We start from the raw sequence: 12,352 nt of genomic DNA on the forward strand, positions 1-12,352 counted from the left end.
AAAACACAAAAGAGGCTGAGACTCTAATATCCCTATCTTTCTGCCTACCCTAAAACTGGAGATGGAGATAAAGCTTACCAGCAGAAATTATTATTTATGATATGTTCTGCAACCTCAGAATTTATAAGGAAACAACGAAGTCACCTTTTTCAGAGATTTTGAACATCTAGCTAACGGTTTTCTGGGATGCTCACTAGCAGGGCTCCATGATGTGCTAAGACAGTGTGGGAGGCCCCAGGGTCCTGTTCAGAAGCAGACTACATACAGTAGTGTGAGGGGCCCTGCATTCTGCCTCTCCAAGTGGCTGCTCGTAATGCCGACCATGCTCTGGTGCACTCTGAGTTGAGGGAACTACATTGTTGCTTGAGGAACCTTACAATAATATGATACTTCTGAAAAATCAGTCTGTTCTTTACCACCCTGAATTTCCCTAGGATTTCTTGCTCTTGGAGGTTGTAAATCTTGCTGGGATCTACATTAGGAATGATCCAACGATTATAGAAAAATCTTGTTTGGAAAGACCTGCCTATGCTACTGGCTAAAATCTACTCCTCTGTACCTTCTCCTTTCCCTGTGCCCTCTTGAACTTGCTGTTCTCTTTGTGCTCTCTCTCACTGGGGCAATCTGTTGTTTCATGATTCCCTCGGTGTGCTGATGCAATGGGGTAGTAACTCCTCACCCTCACCACTCTGTGCAGAACCTTCAGAAGTGTGTCCATGCAGTGATTGCTTCATTAAGAGGAAGTTGTTCCTGAAGCTTGACCTGCATTACATAGAAAACAGTTAGCAATTTTCATTCTTTGATAATTTTGTTTTGAAAAAGCCTATGTCTGGCCTCTTCTACTCAAGGAGTAGAAAGTGTTAATCTAAGTAGGAAGTATTAATCTAAGTATTAATCTAATAAGCAAGTTACACAAGGAAGATACAGTGTGATTCTACTTATACAAGGTACCCTAGAGTGATCAAGTCATAGAGACAGAAAGTAGAGGCCAGGGAGATGGCTCAGTGGAATAAGCGCTTCCCTGGCAAGCACAATGCTGATTGAACTCAGCATTCCTGAGTTCAATCCCCAGTTCCACAAAAAGAAAAGAAAGTAGAATAGAGGCTAGCAGAGGCTGGGGTGTAGAAATGGTGAATTAACTATTTTAATGGGAATAGAGTTTCTGTTCAAGATGACAAAGAAAAATTTCTGCATATAGTACTAGTGATGACCCTGCACTGTAAATGCACTTAATGCCACAGAGTGGTACACATTAGATTGGTTTAGTGGTCCTTAAAGTTAGTTACACAGTAGAATGACTTAGGAGCTTAACATTCTAGTGATAGGACCAGTTAAGTCTGAACCTGTAAGGATGGGATCCAGGTCACTGTGGTGATTGGACTCCTCAGGATCTGTGTCATCTGCTGTTGTAGATAACAATTGCAAACCACTTTTTCATACTGCAGTGCCAAAATCTAAATACAAAGCAGGCTTTTCTTACTATCTGAAATTATCAAAAAGTATTTATATACACAATGCCATGCCACATTTTATAAACTATTAAGTAGCCATGATACGATTAAAATAATGTATAGATAATGTAAAACAGTATAAGGTGTGTTGAGTTGGAAATAGAGTATTTTGTTTTATTTTACCTCTTTTTTTTTATTTTTTTAATTTTCTGATACTGGAGATCAAACCCAGGGCTTTCTACATTTTAGGCAAGTAGCTTTTTACTATGCCACATCCCCTGCAAGAAATGAAATACTGGGCCAGCGAGATAGCTCAGGGGTTTAAAGTGCCTGCTTAGGCAAACTTAGGCAAGCACACAGGGCCCACAGTTAAGATTCCTGGCACCACATGCTGCACCAGCCCTGCCCCCAAGGTAGGCTGAGCGGGCCAAAAAAAAAGAAAGAAAGAATGAAAAGAAAAAAAGAAATAGAATATTTTGAATATTTTGGCTGGGTATAGTAGCACATGCCTATAATCCCAGCATTTGGGAGGCTGAGGCAGGAGCATCACCATGAATGAGTTTGAGTCTACCCTAGACGATATAGTGTTTTCAAGGCCAGCCTGGAATACATAGCAAGATTCTGCCCCCAAAAAACAGAGGGCTGGACAGATAACTCAGTGGCTTAAGTGACTGCCTGGCAAGCACAAGGTCCCAAGTTTGATCCCTGGTACCACAAAAGCAAAACAAACAAACAAAAAGAAAAACTGGTAACCAAAGAGAAATAGGAAATTTTAAGCAGAAAAATTAAGGTATATCCAGGAATATTAACAAATAAATAGTATTAGGGAACTATTTACAGCTTACATGAATGAATATGAATTAATATCAAAAACATATTAATATTTTTCAAATCAGTAAGAAAAATAATTAGAAAAGTAAGTAAAGCATTATAACCAGTTCAAAGAAAGGAAAACAATAAAAATATATTCTTGGCTCACTATTAATAGAAATTGAAGTAAGCTCTTTTCCTATATTAGATGAGCCAAAATAAGAAAGCTCGGTAATTTTTACAAAAGGTAGATATTGGGCTGGTGAGATGGCTCAGTGGTCTAAGGCACCTACTTAAAACAAGCTAAGCCAAGCAAGGCACAGGGACCTCGGTTCAATCCCCCGGCACCACATGCCAGCCTGCCTGCCCCCTGGTGGGCTGAGCTGGCCACACACACAAAAATAAATAAATAAATAAATAAATGTTAAAAAAAAAAAAAAAAGGTAGATATTATCCTATATAGGTATTAAACATTATCCTGGGCTGGTGAGATGGCTCAGTGGTCTAAAGCACCTACTTGGAACAAGCTTAGCAAACCACAGGGACCACGGTTCAATCCCCCAGCACCACATGCCAGCCAGCCCCGCCCCCTGGTGGGCTGAGCTGGCCACACACACAAACACACTAAATAAATGTAATAAAAAAATTAAAAAAAAAACATCCTATACTGTTGGTGAGTTTGAATGTAACAATTTTTCTGGTGGACAGCTTGGAAGTATCTTTTGCAGTGTTGAATGCACATGCCCAGTGTTTAAGCAGCAAACCCACTTATGCATAAAGAACCATGTACAGGCACTGTCTGCAAGCACCAAAACCTTAGTGAACATATTCTGTACTGGGGAATGTTAAAATGGAAAATCTTTCCCATAGGTACTAGGGAGCTGTTAGACAAAAGGTGATTATTATAATTGTGCTACCATGAGCAAGTCTCTCTGATATGAAATGTTGAATAGAAAAAGCAAGTTGTAAAATATGTACAATATGATACTGGTTTTATTTCTCTTCAGTCACACATAGCTGTGCCTTTCCAGTATATATTTGTGTAAATACATAGACTCTGGCCCGTAAGGAGAATGTTCATCAGGCTCTTGCTCTGAACAGAAGAGGATGGACAACACAGAGGCCTTTGCCTTCATCTGTACAATGGCCAGTTTGTACAAAAGAATACTAGGAAAAGCTAACAGAAATTGACCATTCTGAAACTCCTTCACAAAGACAGCAGGGCTTTATTTTATTTTTTTATTTTTTTATTTTTGCGGAACCAGGGATTGAACTCAGGCCCTTTGCTTGCCAGGGACAGCAGGGCTTTAAGCATGTTTTGATTACTCAGAAGGTAACACTTTGGGAGGCTAGTGGAGTGTGAAGAAAAGAAGCAGACTTGGTGGTTGGAGAGAGGTCTGAGGAAATGTCTAATGAGACTTTCAAATTGACAGACCCACACAACTGGCATGAGCAAAATGGTGAGAGTCCATCAACACCAAGCAAGGGTCTCCTTTGGCTGGACCTGAATTCACTCCCTCTGATTTGTACTTAACTTTTCCCAGACTTTTTCTTTACACGTTTCTTGTTTTTGGGAAAAGGAAGAAGCTGTTGTTTCTGTTGGCAATTGCAAGGAACAGTGCAAGTCTAGAGAATGAGCAAAGAAATCATTTTGCTTTTATTCTTTAATGTCCTTTAAATACCTATTTGAACAAAACTAGGTCTGTCAGCCTAAAAGTACATAAGTTTAAGGTAACAGTGCCATAGTCTGAAAAATTTCCTGTTTTCCTTCCTTACCATATTCAGTTTTCCTGTAGGCTATAGAAAACTTAACCTTTCAACGTGGTTTGATTTCCACTGCTTTTTCTTAAAGTTGCCTCTCAGTATCTGTGGATGATTTGTTTCATGATTTCCTGCAGATCTAAAAATCTGTGGTTGTTTAACACACTCACACTGCAAAGCCATAATTCACGTGTCTTGCTGCTGAGAGGTTCTGAACCATCATTGGTACATGTATGACTGTCCCACTGGCAATATGAAACAGTCCCATTGGGTGGTATAAGCCTCCTGATAAAACAATCTTGCACATACCACTGGCAGTTCAAGCCAGCAAGAAAATGTTAAGTTCCTTATATAAAATGCCATAGCATTTGGATAAAATCTACATACATACTCTCATATGCTGTAAATCATCTCAATACATAATACTGTAATTGCTATGTAAATACTATATAAGTTGCTATTAGACTGTATTATTTAGATAATCATGACAAGAAAGTCTATACATGTTTAATACAGATAAATTTTTTTCCTAAATATGTTTGAGCCATGGTTAGTTGAATCCATGGGTACATAACACAGAGATTTGTTAGGGCCTGCCTTCATCCTTTTCTGACTTCTTTAGTATCAGTGGAATTGGGAGATGTTTGTTTTGAAACATACCCTTTACATGATAATTGAGCCTAGATAGACTTTGGGTACCTCAAAATCCCTGAACTCAAATACATGCAAACCAAAGGTAAGGGGAATGAGAGGAGTGTTCAGAAATAGCTAATTGTTGAACAGCAAAGAATTAACAAATGGTAGATATGTAGTATGTAAGAATTATTGTTTCATAAGCCAGGCATGGTGGCACATACCTGTAATCCCAGCATTTGGGAGATAGAGGCAGGAAGATCACTGCAAGTTTAAGACCAGCCTGGGCTACAAAGTGAGATAAGGCCAGCCCAAACTGTACAGTGAGATCTTGTCTCAAAAAGACAAAAAAAAAAAAAAAAAAAGACACCAACATAAATTTTAGGGCTGGAGAGATAGCTCAGCAGCTTAAGTGCCTTCCTGGGAAGTGTAAGGTCCAGACTTTAATCCCTAGTACCACAAAGAGAAAGAGAGAAAGAAAAAGAATTGTTGTTTCATTTTGATTAAAGAAGGTCTTTTGTGTGGGGGTACATATATAGTGCTGGGGATCAAACCCAGGACATTGCTCATGCTAGGTGAGTACTCTACCATTGAGCTACATCTCCAGCCCCTGGGTTAGGCTTTTTAGAGTTTTAGAAGCTCTTTTACTTTAAAGCTATGGTTTACGTATAATCGTTACTTTTGATTGCCAGTGAAATGAAGTTGATGTCCTTTTCTGTACTGAAAAGTTAGTATATTATACGCCACTAGTTTAGGGTGCCTTACTGACTAAGCTAAGGCAATTTAGGTCCACACACAGCCCTAAATCAGAATGAGAGCAGCCAGGAAAGCTTATTCCAGCCCAATTAAAGGAGAGTCTGAGAGGTTAGGCTTTACCTTTGCCGATCCTGTTGATTGTCTCCCTGTGGATTAAAGACAAACCTTCCTTAACAAGCACATTGAGAAGCTTTGGTTTCCAAAACTCTCTAGGACCAGTAATTAATCCAAGTGGTAATGAGGACATAGCACTGAATCTGGAAAGGAGTCATTTAACACTTTCACTACCAGACAGCTAATTTTCCCCTTAATAGTTTCTTTGGCCCTAGCACTATTTATCAGAGACATTATAAGAAATCCCCTGTTGGAAATTATCTTTTTCAATGAAGTCAGATTGTCATGATGCATTTGAAAGTTAAAAAATAATAATAATCTATCTACAAAAATGTATAGGCTTGAGAAATGAACTTCTACTAGAAAAAATTTTTTTACCTCTTGTGATATAATGACAAAATGTATACTTGGTAATTGGCACTTTGAAAAGTTAAGATCTTCCTCTGAATTAGAACTTGCACACCAGCAGCTAGTTTCACTCCACTTCCATTTTTTAACTTTTCAGATTTTTCCTGAGGATGTTCCTTCCCATTACATTGCTTCTGTTTCTCCTGCCTCTCGTGGTAGCCCTAGGATCTTCTCCCTGAGGATTTGAAACATTTCTCTCCAGGAGAGTTCTAAAAACTTGAGAAGTTTGACATATTTACTATACTGTCTTTTCTCTACTCAAAGTTACACTTGAGTAACATTTTCTGACAATTTTCATTACTAATCACATACATGTTTTTTAATGCTCAAAAAAAAGAAGCCAGAGAGTAAGTCACCTAAACTACTTGTTCATTGGAATGGCTTTCTCAGTGTACAGAATTGGCCCAGATGATCGGTGGAGTTCATTCTTGGTTCTAGCTTTATTTTTCTTTTCTAAAATTTTTTTATTCATATTTATTCATTTTCACTCTGTTCATTCTCTCTCTCTCTCTCTCTCATTTTTAAGACAGAGTCTTACTATATAATTCAGGCTGAATAATTCTCAATATATAATTCAAGCTGGCCTTGCAGTGACCCTTCTGTCTCAGCCTCCCAAGTGCTAGTATTTCAGGCATATATCACCACACCTGGTTCTTTCTCATTTTCGAACCTGTGTACAGATTCCTATGAACTCATTCCTCTACTGCCCCTGCATCTTTCTGCTTTATTCATCTTAAAAAACTAAGGGTGACTGTATTTATGTTACAGTATCTTCAATATCAGAAAACTATTTCTAGAAATTAACTACTTCTTTTGAATGGTAGGCTCCTTAATTTCCTTGATTTAAAGATAAAATCTCAACCAGACATATTAGTGCATTTCCATGATGCCAGCCATGTTGAAATGAGAGAGAGACAAAGCATTGCAAGTTCAAGCCCCAGTTGAGCAGTTTAGCAAGACCCTGTCTCAAAATTAAAAACACAGGGGCCGGGGAGGTGGCTCAGTAGAATAAGCACTTCCCTGGCAAGCACAAGAACCTGAGTTCAATCCCCGGTTCCACAAAAAAAAAAAATTAAAAACAGAAGGACTGAGGATGTAGCTCAGAGCAAAGGCCCTAAATTCAATTCCCAGCACCATTAAATAAATAAATACATACATACATACATATATACATATTTGTTTAAAAGAGCAAGAAAAAAGCCTCACTTACCTTTTTGTCAATTGGTTACACTTGTGTTAGATTCAAACTGTTACTGTATCTTCTGCACTTGGAATAGATAGATAGATAGATAGATAGATAGATAGATAGATAGATAGAGATATATTCAGCTTGTTCCATTTTCTTTCTGAAAAGGAATAGGTTTTTTTTTTATTATTATTCCTACAAAATCAGAATTATGGTGGTACAGTCCTATAACCCCCAGCACTTGGGAGGCTGAGACAGGGGGATTGTTACAAGTGCAAGACCAACCAGGGCTACAAAGTGAGTTCAAGGCCAGCCTGAGTTGCATTGTGAGACCCTATCTCAAAAAGACACAAAAATAAAAAGGCTGCTGTAGGAGTTGTTGAGAAAAGATGACCGATACTGAAGTGAAAATAAAGCTGCTGCTAATTCAGTGCAACTATATATCTATCAGTAATTGTTGTCAGGGGCTGGGGAGATGGCTCAGTAGAATAAGCGCTTGCCTGGCAAGCTCAAGGGCCTGAGTTCAATCCCCGGTTCCAGAGGGGGAAAAAAAGTTGTTATCAGTAATTCCCTCAATTGACCCTGTATGTTTGCCATTACCATTACTATTTTCCAGATGAGAAAAATTAAGATTTAAAGAGAGTTGGGAGGGGCTGGCGAGATGGCTCAGTGGTCTAAAGCACCTACTTGGAACAAGCTTGGCAAAGCACAGGGACCGCGGTTCAATCCCCCAGCACCACAGGCCAGCCAGCCCGCCCCCTAGTGGGCTGAGCTGGCCACACACACACACACACACACACACACACACACACACACACACACACTAAATAAATAAATAAATAAATAAACTTAAAAAAAAAAAAATAAAGAGAGTTGGGATTCACAGCCAAGTGAGTCTAGAGCCTGTGCTCATGTTGATAGAATGGGCTGACTCAGAAGTAGCCACTAGTTGGGCATGATGATGTTTGTGCATCTAATTCCAGCTTTCAGAAGGCTATAGCAGGAGAGTCATGAGTTCAAGGCCTTGGCTTCATAACAAATCCCTAAAAAAAGTAGGACTATGGTCTGTGAGTATTAAGCCCTTTTCTGGAACTTTATATCTGAGACACAAAAATACACCTCCCAAGAAGGGAGAAATGACTTTGAGATACACTTTCTTAAAATAACTGTAAAAATGACCTCATGAGCCAGCTGATAGCCAAGATTTGCAAATTGATACTTTTCTATTAGCCTGAAGCTTGATGCAGCAGCACCAACCAATGTGGAGTGTATTCTATCCTGTCCTGCAGGCAGGAGCCTCTCTGCATGAGGTGACCTACGGAGGTGAGGTTGAGGTTATCAGTGTAAATAATGTTAACCAGACCTGTCTTTGTTGGGTGAATATCATTGATCTGGGTTCCCTATTATGTAACAATTTGTTTCATCTTAAGGTAAAATGCTATTTAATATCTATTATAATAATAATTTTAAGGGGGCTGCGGATACAGCTTGGTGGCACAGCACATACCTGGCAAGTACAAGGTCCTGAGTTAGATTCCTGGTACAAAAAACAAAAAAAAAATTTTTTTTAAGAACACCTGATAGTTGGATAAGATTATCAGCATTAAAGTGTTGCTATAGTTCTTCTTTCCAAGGAGAAGCATTCCTTTTTTTTTTTTATTGTAAATATTCCAGATAGCTAGATAGATAGATGGCAGGGAACAGCATGCACCGGGTCCTTGAGTCTGTCCCTTTCTCAGAACAGCCCCTCTTCATGGTTTCACACTGCAGAGGAAGAGCAGATGATCTTGGAGGATGCAACATGCTATTTCTCTGTGCAGTAGTGTTATAGACCACCAGGTAAACTGAGAGCAGTAGTCTGGGAAGAGTTCTAAGATTATAACCTGATTAACTACTTTTCTTGCAAAAATTATTATCAGTGATAAAGACTATTTGCCTTGGCACACACTCAGAGCACAGTTGCTATGCCAAGAAATAAAGAATAGTAATAGTAGACTGGCTTAAAACCTGTTTGGTCTGGATTTGATTTGTAAAACTAAGTGAAATCTATAACACATTTAAAATCATAGTCATTGGGGGCCTGCCCCTTAGCTCAGTTCTTTAAGTGGCTGCTTCAACAAAGCAGTCAGGCTCAGGTTGCTGTGGTTCGATCCCCACAACTCCAGCCAGCCAAACCTGCCCTGAAGGCATTCGGAGCCAAAATAAATAAATAAATAAAATCATAGCCATTGACCTCTATAGGCAAGACTCATTGACAATGGCCTACCTTATTAGAAACTTTCTAGAAGAACATTAAAGATTTACCCCATTTTATTAAGTAGAAAATATTTGGCTGGGCATGGTGGCAGATACCTATAATCCCAGCATTCAGGAGGATCACTGTGAGTTTGAGGTTAACCTAGGCTGCAGAGTAAGTTCAAGGCCAGCTACCTAGCAGGACCCTGTCTCAAACAAACAGACATGGGTCAGACATGGTGGTGCAAGCCTGTAAACTCAGCACTTGAGAGGCTGAGGCAGGAGGATCATTGCTGCAAGTTTGAGACCAGCCTGAACTATAAAATGAACTTGAGCTCAAGGCCAGCCTGAACTGCATGGTGGGACCCTGTCTTCCCCACTCTCTCTCTCTCTCTCTCTCTCTCTCTCTCTCTCTCTCTCTCTCTCTCTCATATATATATATATATATATATATATATATATTCTATAATCATCGCTCTTACTGAATTGTCTAGTACTTTGTACTAGTTCTTCATTCAATATTCAATTCTCTGGGTGTCAGATACACAATGATTTGTAAAACTAATCTGCCCTCAGGGCTGAGTCAGCCAGAGTCTGTGTGTGGTGGTGCACACCTATAATCCCAGCACTGGCAGGCTGAAAGCAGGAGGACCACCACGAGTCTGAGCTGTGTAGTGATACCCTGCAACAACCAAATACATTTTAAAAAAAAACCATATACCTCTCCATCATCTGTGGAGCTCTAGTAAGCTAAGGAACACAGTGGTTTCTCAGCTATCATATTGGGAGTTCTCTGGGACCCAGTAGGAAGATGCTGTTTCATAATCTTAGAATTTGGTAAGTGAGGGCTGCCCAAATATCTCAGCTGATTAAAAGCTCAGGGTCAAGGGTTCAATCCCTGGGCCTGCTGTGTTGTCCCTGCCCCCAGGGCACACTGAGATGATGATTGAGACTGGGCGTGGTGGCACATGCTGTAATCCCAACTCTTGGGAGGCTATAAACAGGTGCATCACCAGGAGTCCAATCTAGTAGTGAGACCCTGAACACCCTGTAGACCATTCCCTAAAAATACAAAAAAAAAAAAGAAAAGAAAAGAAAAATTTGGTAGGTGACATGAATTTCATCAGTAGTTCATGCATATCGATGTGACCCTCTTCTCTTCTAGGCCCAGCTTCGGGCATTTATCCCAGAGATGCTCAAGTACTCTACAGGTCGGGGGAAACCAGGCTGGGGGAAAGAAAGCTGCAAGCCCATCTGGTGGCCTGAAGACATCCCATGGGCAAATGTCCGGAGTGATGTACGCACAGAAGAACAGAAGCAGAGGGTGAGGTTCTTCTGACCTGTGTTGCCCATTGCTTTTCCATTCTGGATCAGTTGCCTCAATTTTTGTCATACTTGTTTCCTATGCTAAAAAGACTATAAACATTTGTGTAGCAGTCCAACCTTTCTTCCAAAGAAGCTTAATGTTCTCTGAGTTACAGCCTTTCCCTTTCATCACTCTGTCACCTTAGAAGACCAGGATAGACCTGTGAATTGACACTTTGACTTCCTAGTTGCTTTTGGGAGCAGCTTTAATTTTATAAGATCTTGTGGAAACCAAAGGAACTCCAAATGAAAGTATTCATCACTTTAAGACTTGAAATATCCTTGTTTCTGATTGGCAAGAATCATTGCCCAAAAATATAAATATGGTATTAGAGAGATATGATATCTACTGAGTTTGCTACTAAGGAAACTTTGAAAAGAAAGACTAAACTAGCTAACATCCCTTGCTTTTCTGCATGTTTTTATTTGGATGGAAGTGTGATATGCAATTCTTGGCCAAGATAATCTTTTGTGAGAAACTTAAATTTGGCATCAGATTGGAATAGAGTATAAAGCTGAAAATTAAGCCAAACATCGATCAGGAAAGAAGCCAGTGGAAATCTTTGATACCTGGTTCTTAATTCTTGGTGCCAGAATCAGTCTGTGGAAAATAAGCCTGAGAGACTTTGCTCTATGTGTGGTTTGATTTCATTTGATAAGTAGGCAGCAGGTTATTCCTTAGTGGGACTAAGTCTCTGTGGCTTAATGTACTTTTCTGATCTTTTGGTGACAGGTTTCCTGGACCCAGGCATTACGGACCATAGTTAAAAACTGTTATAAGCAGCACGGGCGGGAAGATCTCTTGTATGCTTTCGAAGATCAGCAAACACAAACACAGGCCACCACTACCCACAGCATAGCCCACCTCGTCCCATCACAGACCGTAGTGCAGACCTTTAGCAACCCAGATGGCACTGTCTCACTTATCCAGGTGAGTAGACTTCATGACTTCTGGGGAGTGATCAGCAGGGTTCTTGCTTCACAGTAGAGAAAGCTGTCCTGTGCAAACTCTTGTGAGTTCCCTAGAGCTCCCTAAGTTCTTTACTGAAAATTCACTCCTAAAAAAAAAAAAAATTCACTCCTGATCAGTACTATAAATTGCTTGCATTTTACTTAATTCAGATCTATGAGCAGGTTTTCTGGACATTTTCAAAACAAAGCACTTCTGTTGTTTTTTTTTTGAACTAGTGTCTCACTGTACAATTCAGTCTGGCCTTGAACTCACATATAGCTCAGATTGGCCTCAAACTTGAGACAGTCCTACCTCAACCTCCCAAGTGGTGGGATTACTGGCATGTGCCACCTTGCCCAGCTGCAAAGTACTTTTTTAAAAAATGTTTCCTGTACCGGGGATCAAACTTGGGACCTTGCCCTTGCCAGGGAGGTGCTTATGCCACTGAGCTACACCCCAGCCCTTGCAAAGTACTTTTGAAAGCTTCCCACTGTCAGGAGCCTGGGAATATTCTGAATTACTTCTCCCTGAGTTTGGTGGTACGTAGCAGTAATCCTAGCACCTAGTAGGCTGAGACAGGAGGGTATATTGTTACAAGTTAGAACCAGCAGGGTATACATATTGAGACTCTGTCTCAAACAAACAAACACAGAAAGAAAATATAAATTACCGCTACTGAAA

General features: G+C 39.9%; 1 protein-coding gene across 12 annotated transcripts in view; it reads left to right on the forward strand.

Moving 5' to 3' along the window:
• Positions 1 to 12,352, forward strand: part of Nrf1 (nuclear respiratory factor 1) — a 184,533-nt gene that overhangs the window by 122,022 nt on the left and 50,159 nt on the right. For all 12 annotated transcript variants that reach the window (XM_004642746.2, XM_023702844.1, XM_023702851.1 and 9 more), the window contains 2 exons: positions 10,520 to 10,678; positions 11,453 to 11,650. In XM_004642746.2, the coding sequence (XP_004642803.1) occupies positions 10,520 to 10,678; positions 11,453 to 11,650 (357 nt within the window). The remainder of the gene's footprint in view (positions 1 to 10,519; positions 10,679 to 11,452; positions 11,651 to 12,352) is intronic.

Source organism: Octodon degus, unplaced genomic scaffold (genome assembly GCF_000260255.1).
Source record: "Octodon degus isolate 3935 unplaced genomic scaffold, OctDeg1.0 scaffold00160, whole genome shotgun sequence".
Lineage (NCBI taxonomy): Eukaryota > Metazoa > Chordata > Mammalia > Rodentia > Octodontidae > Octodon > Octodon degus.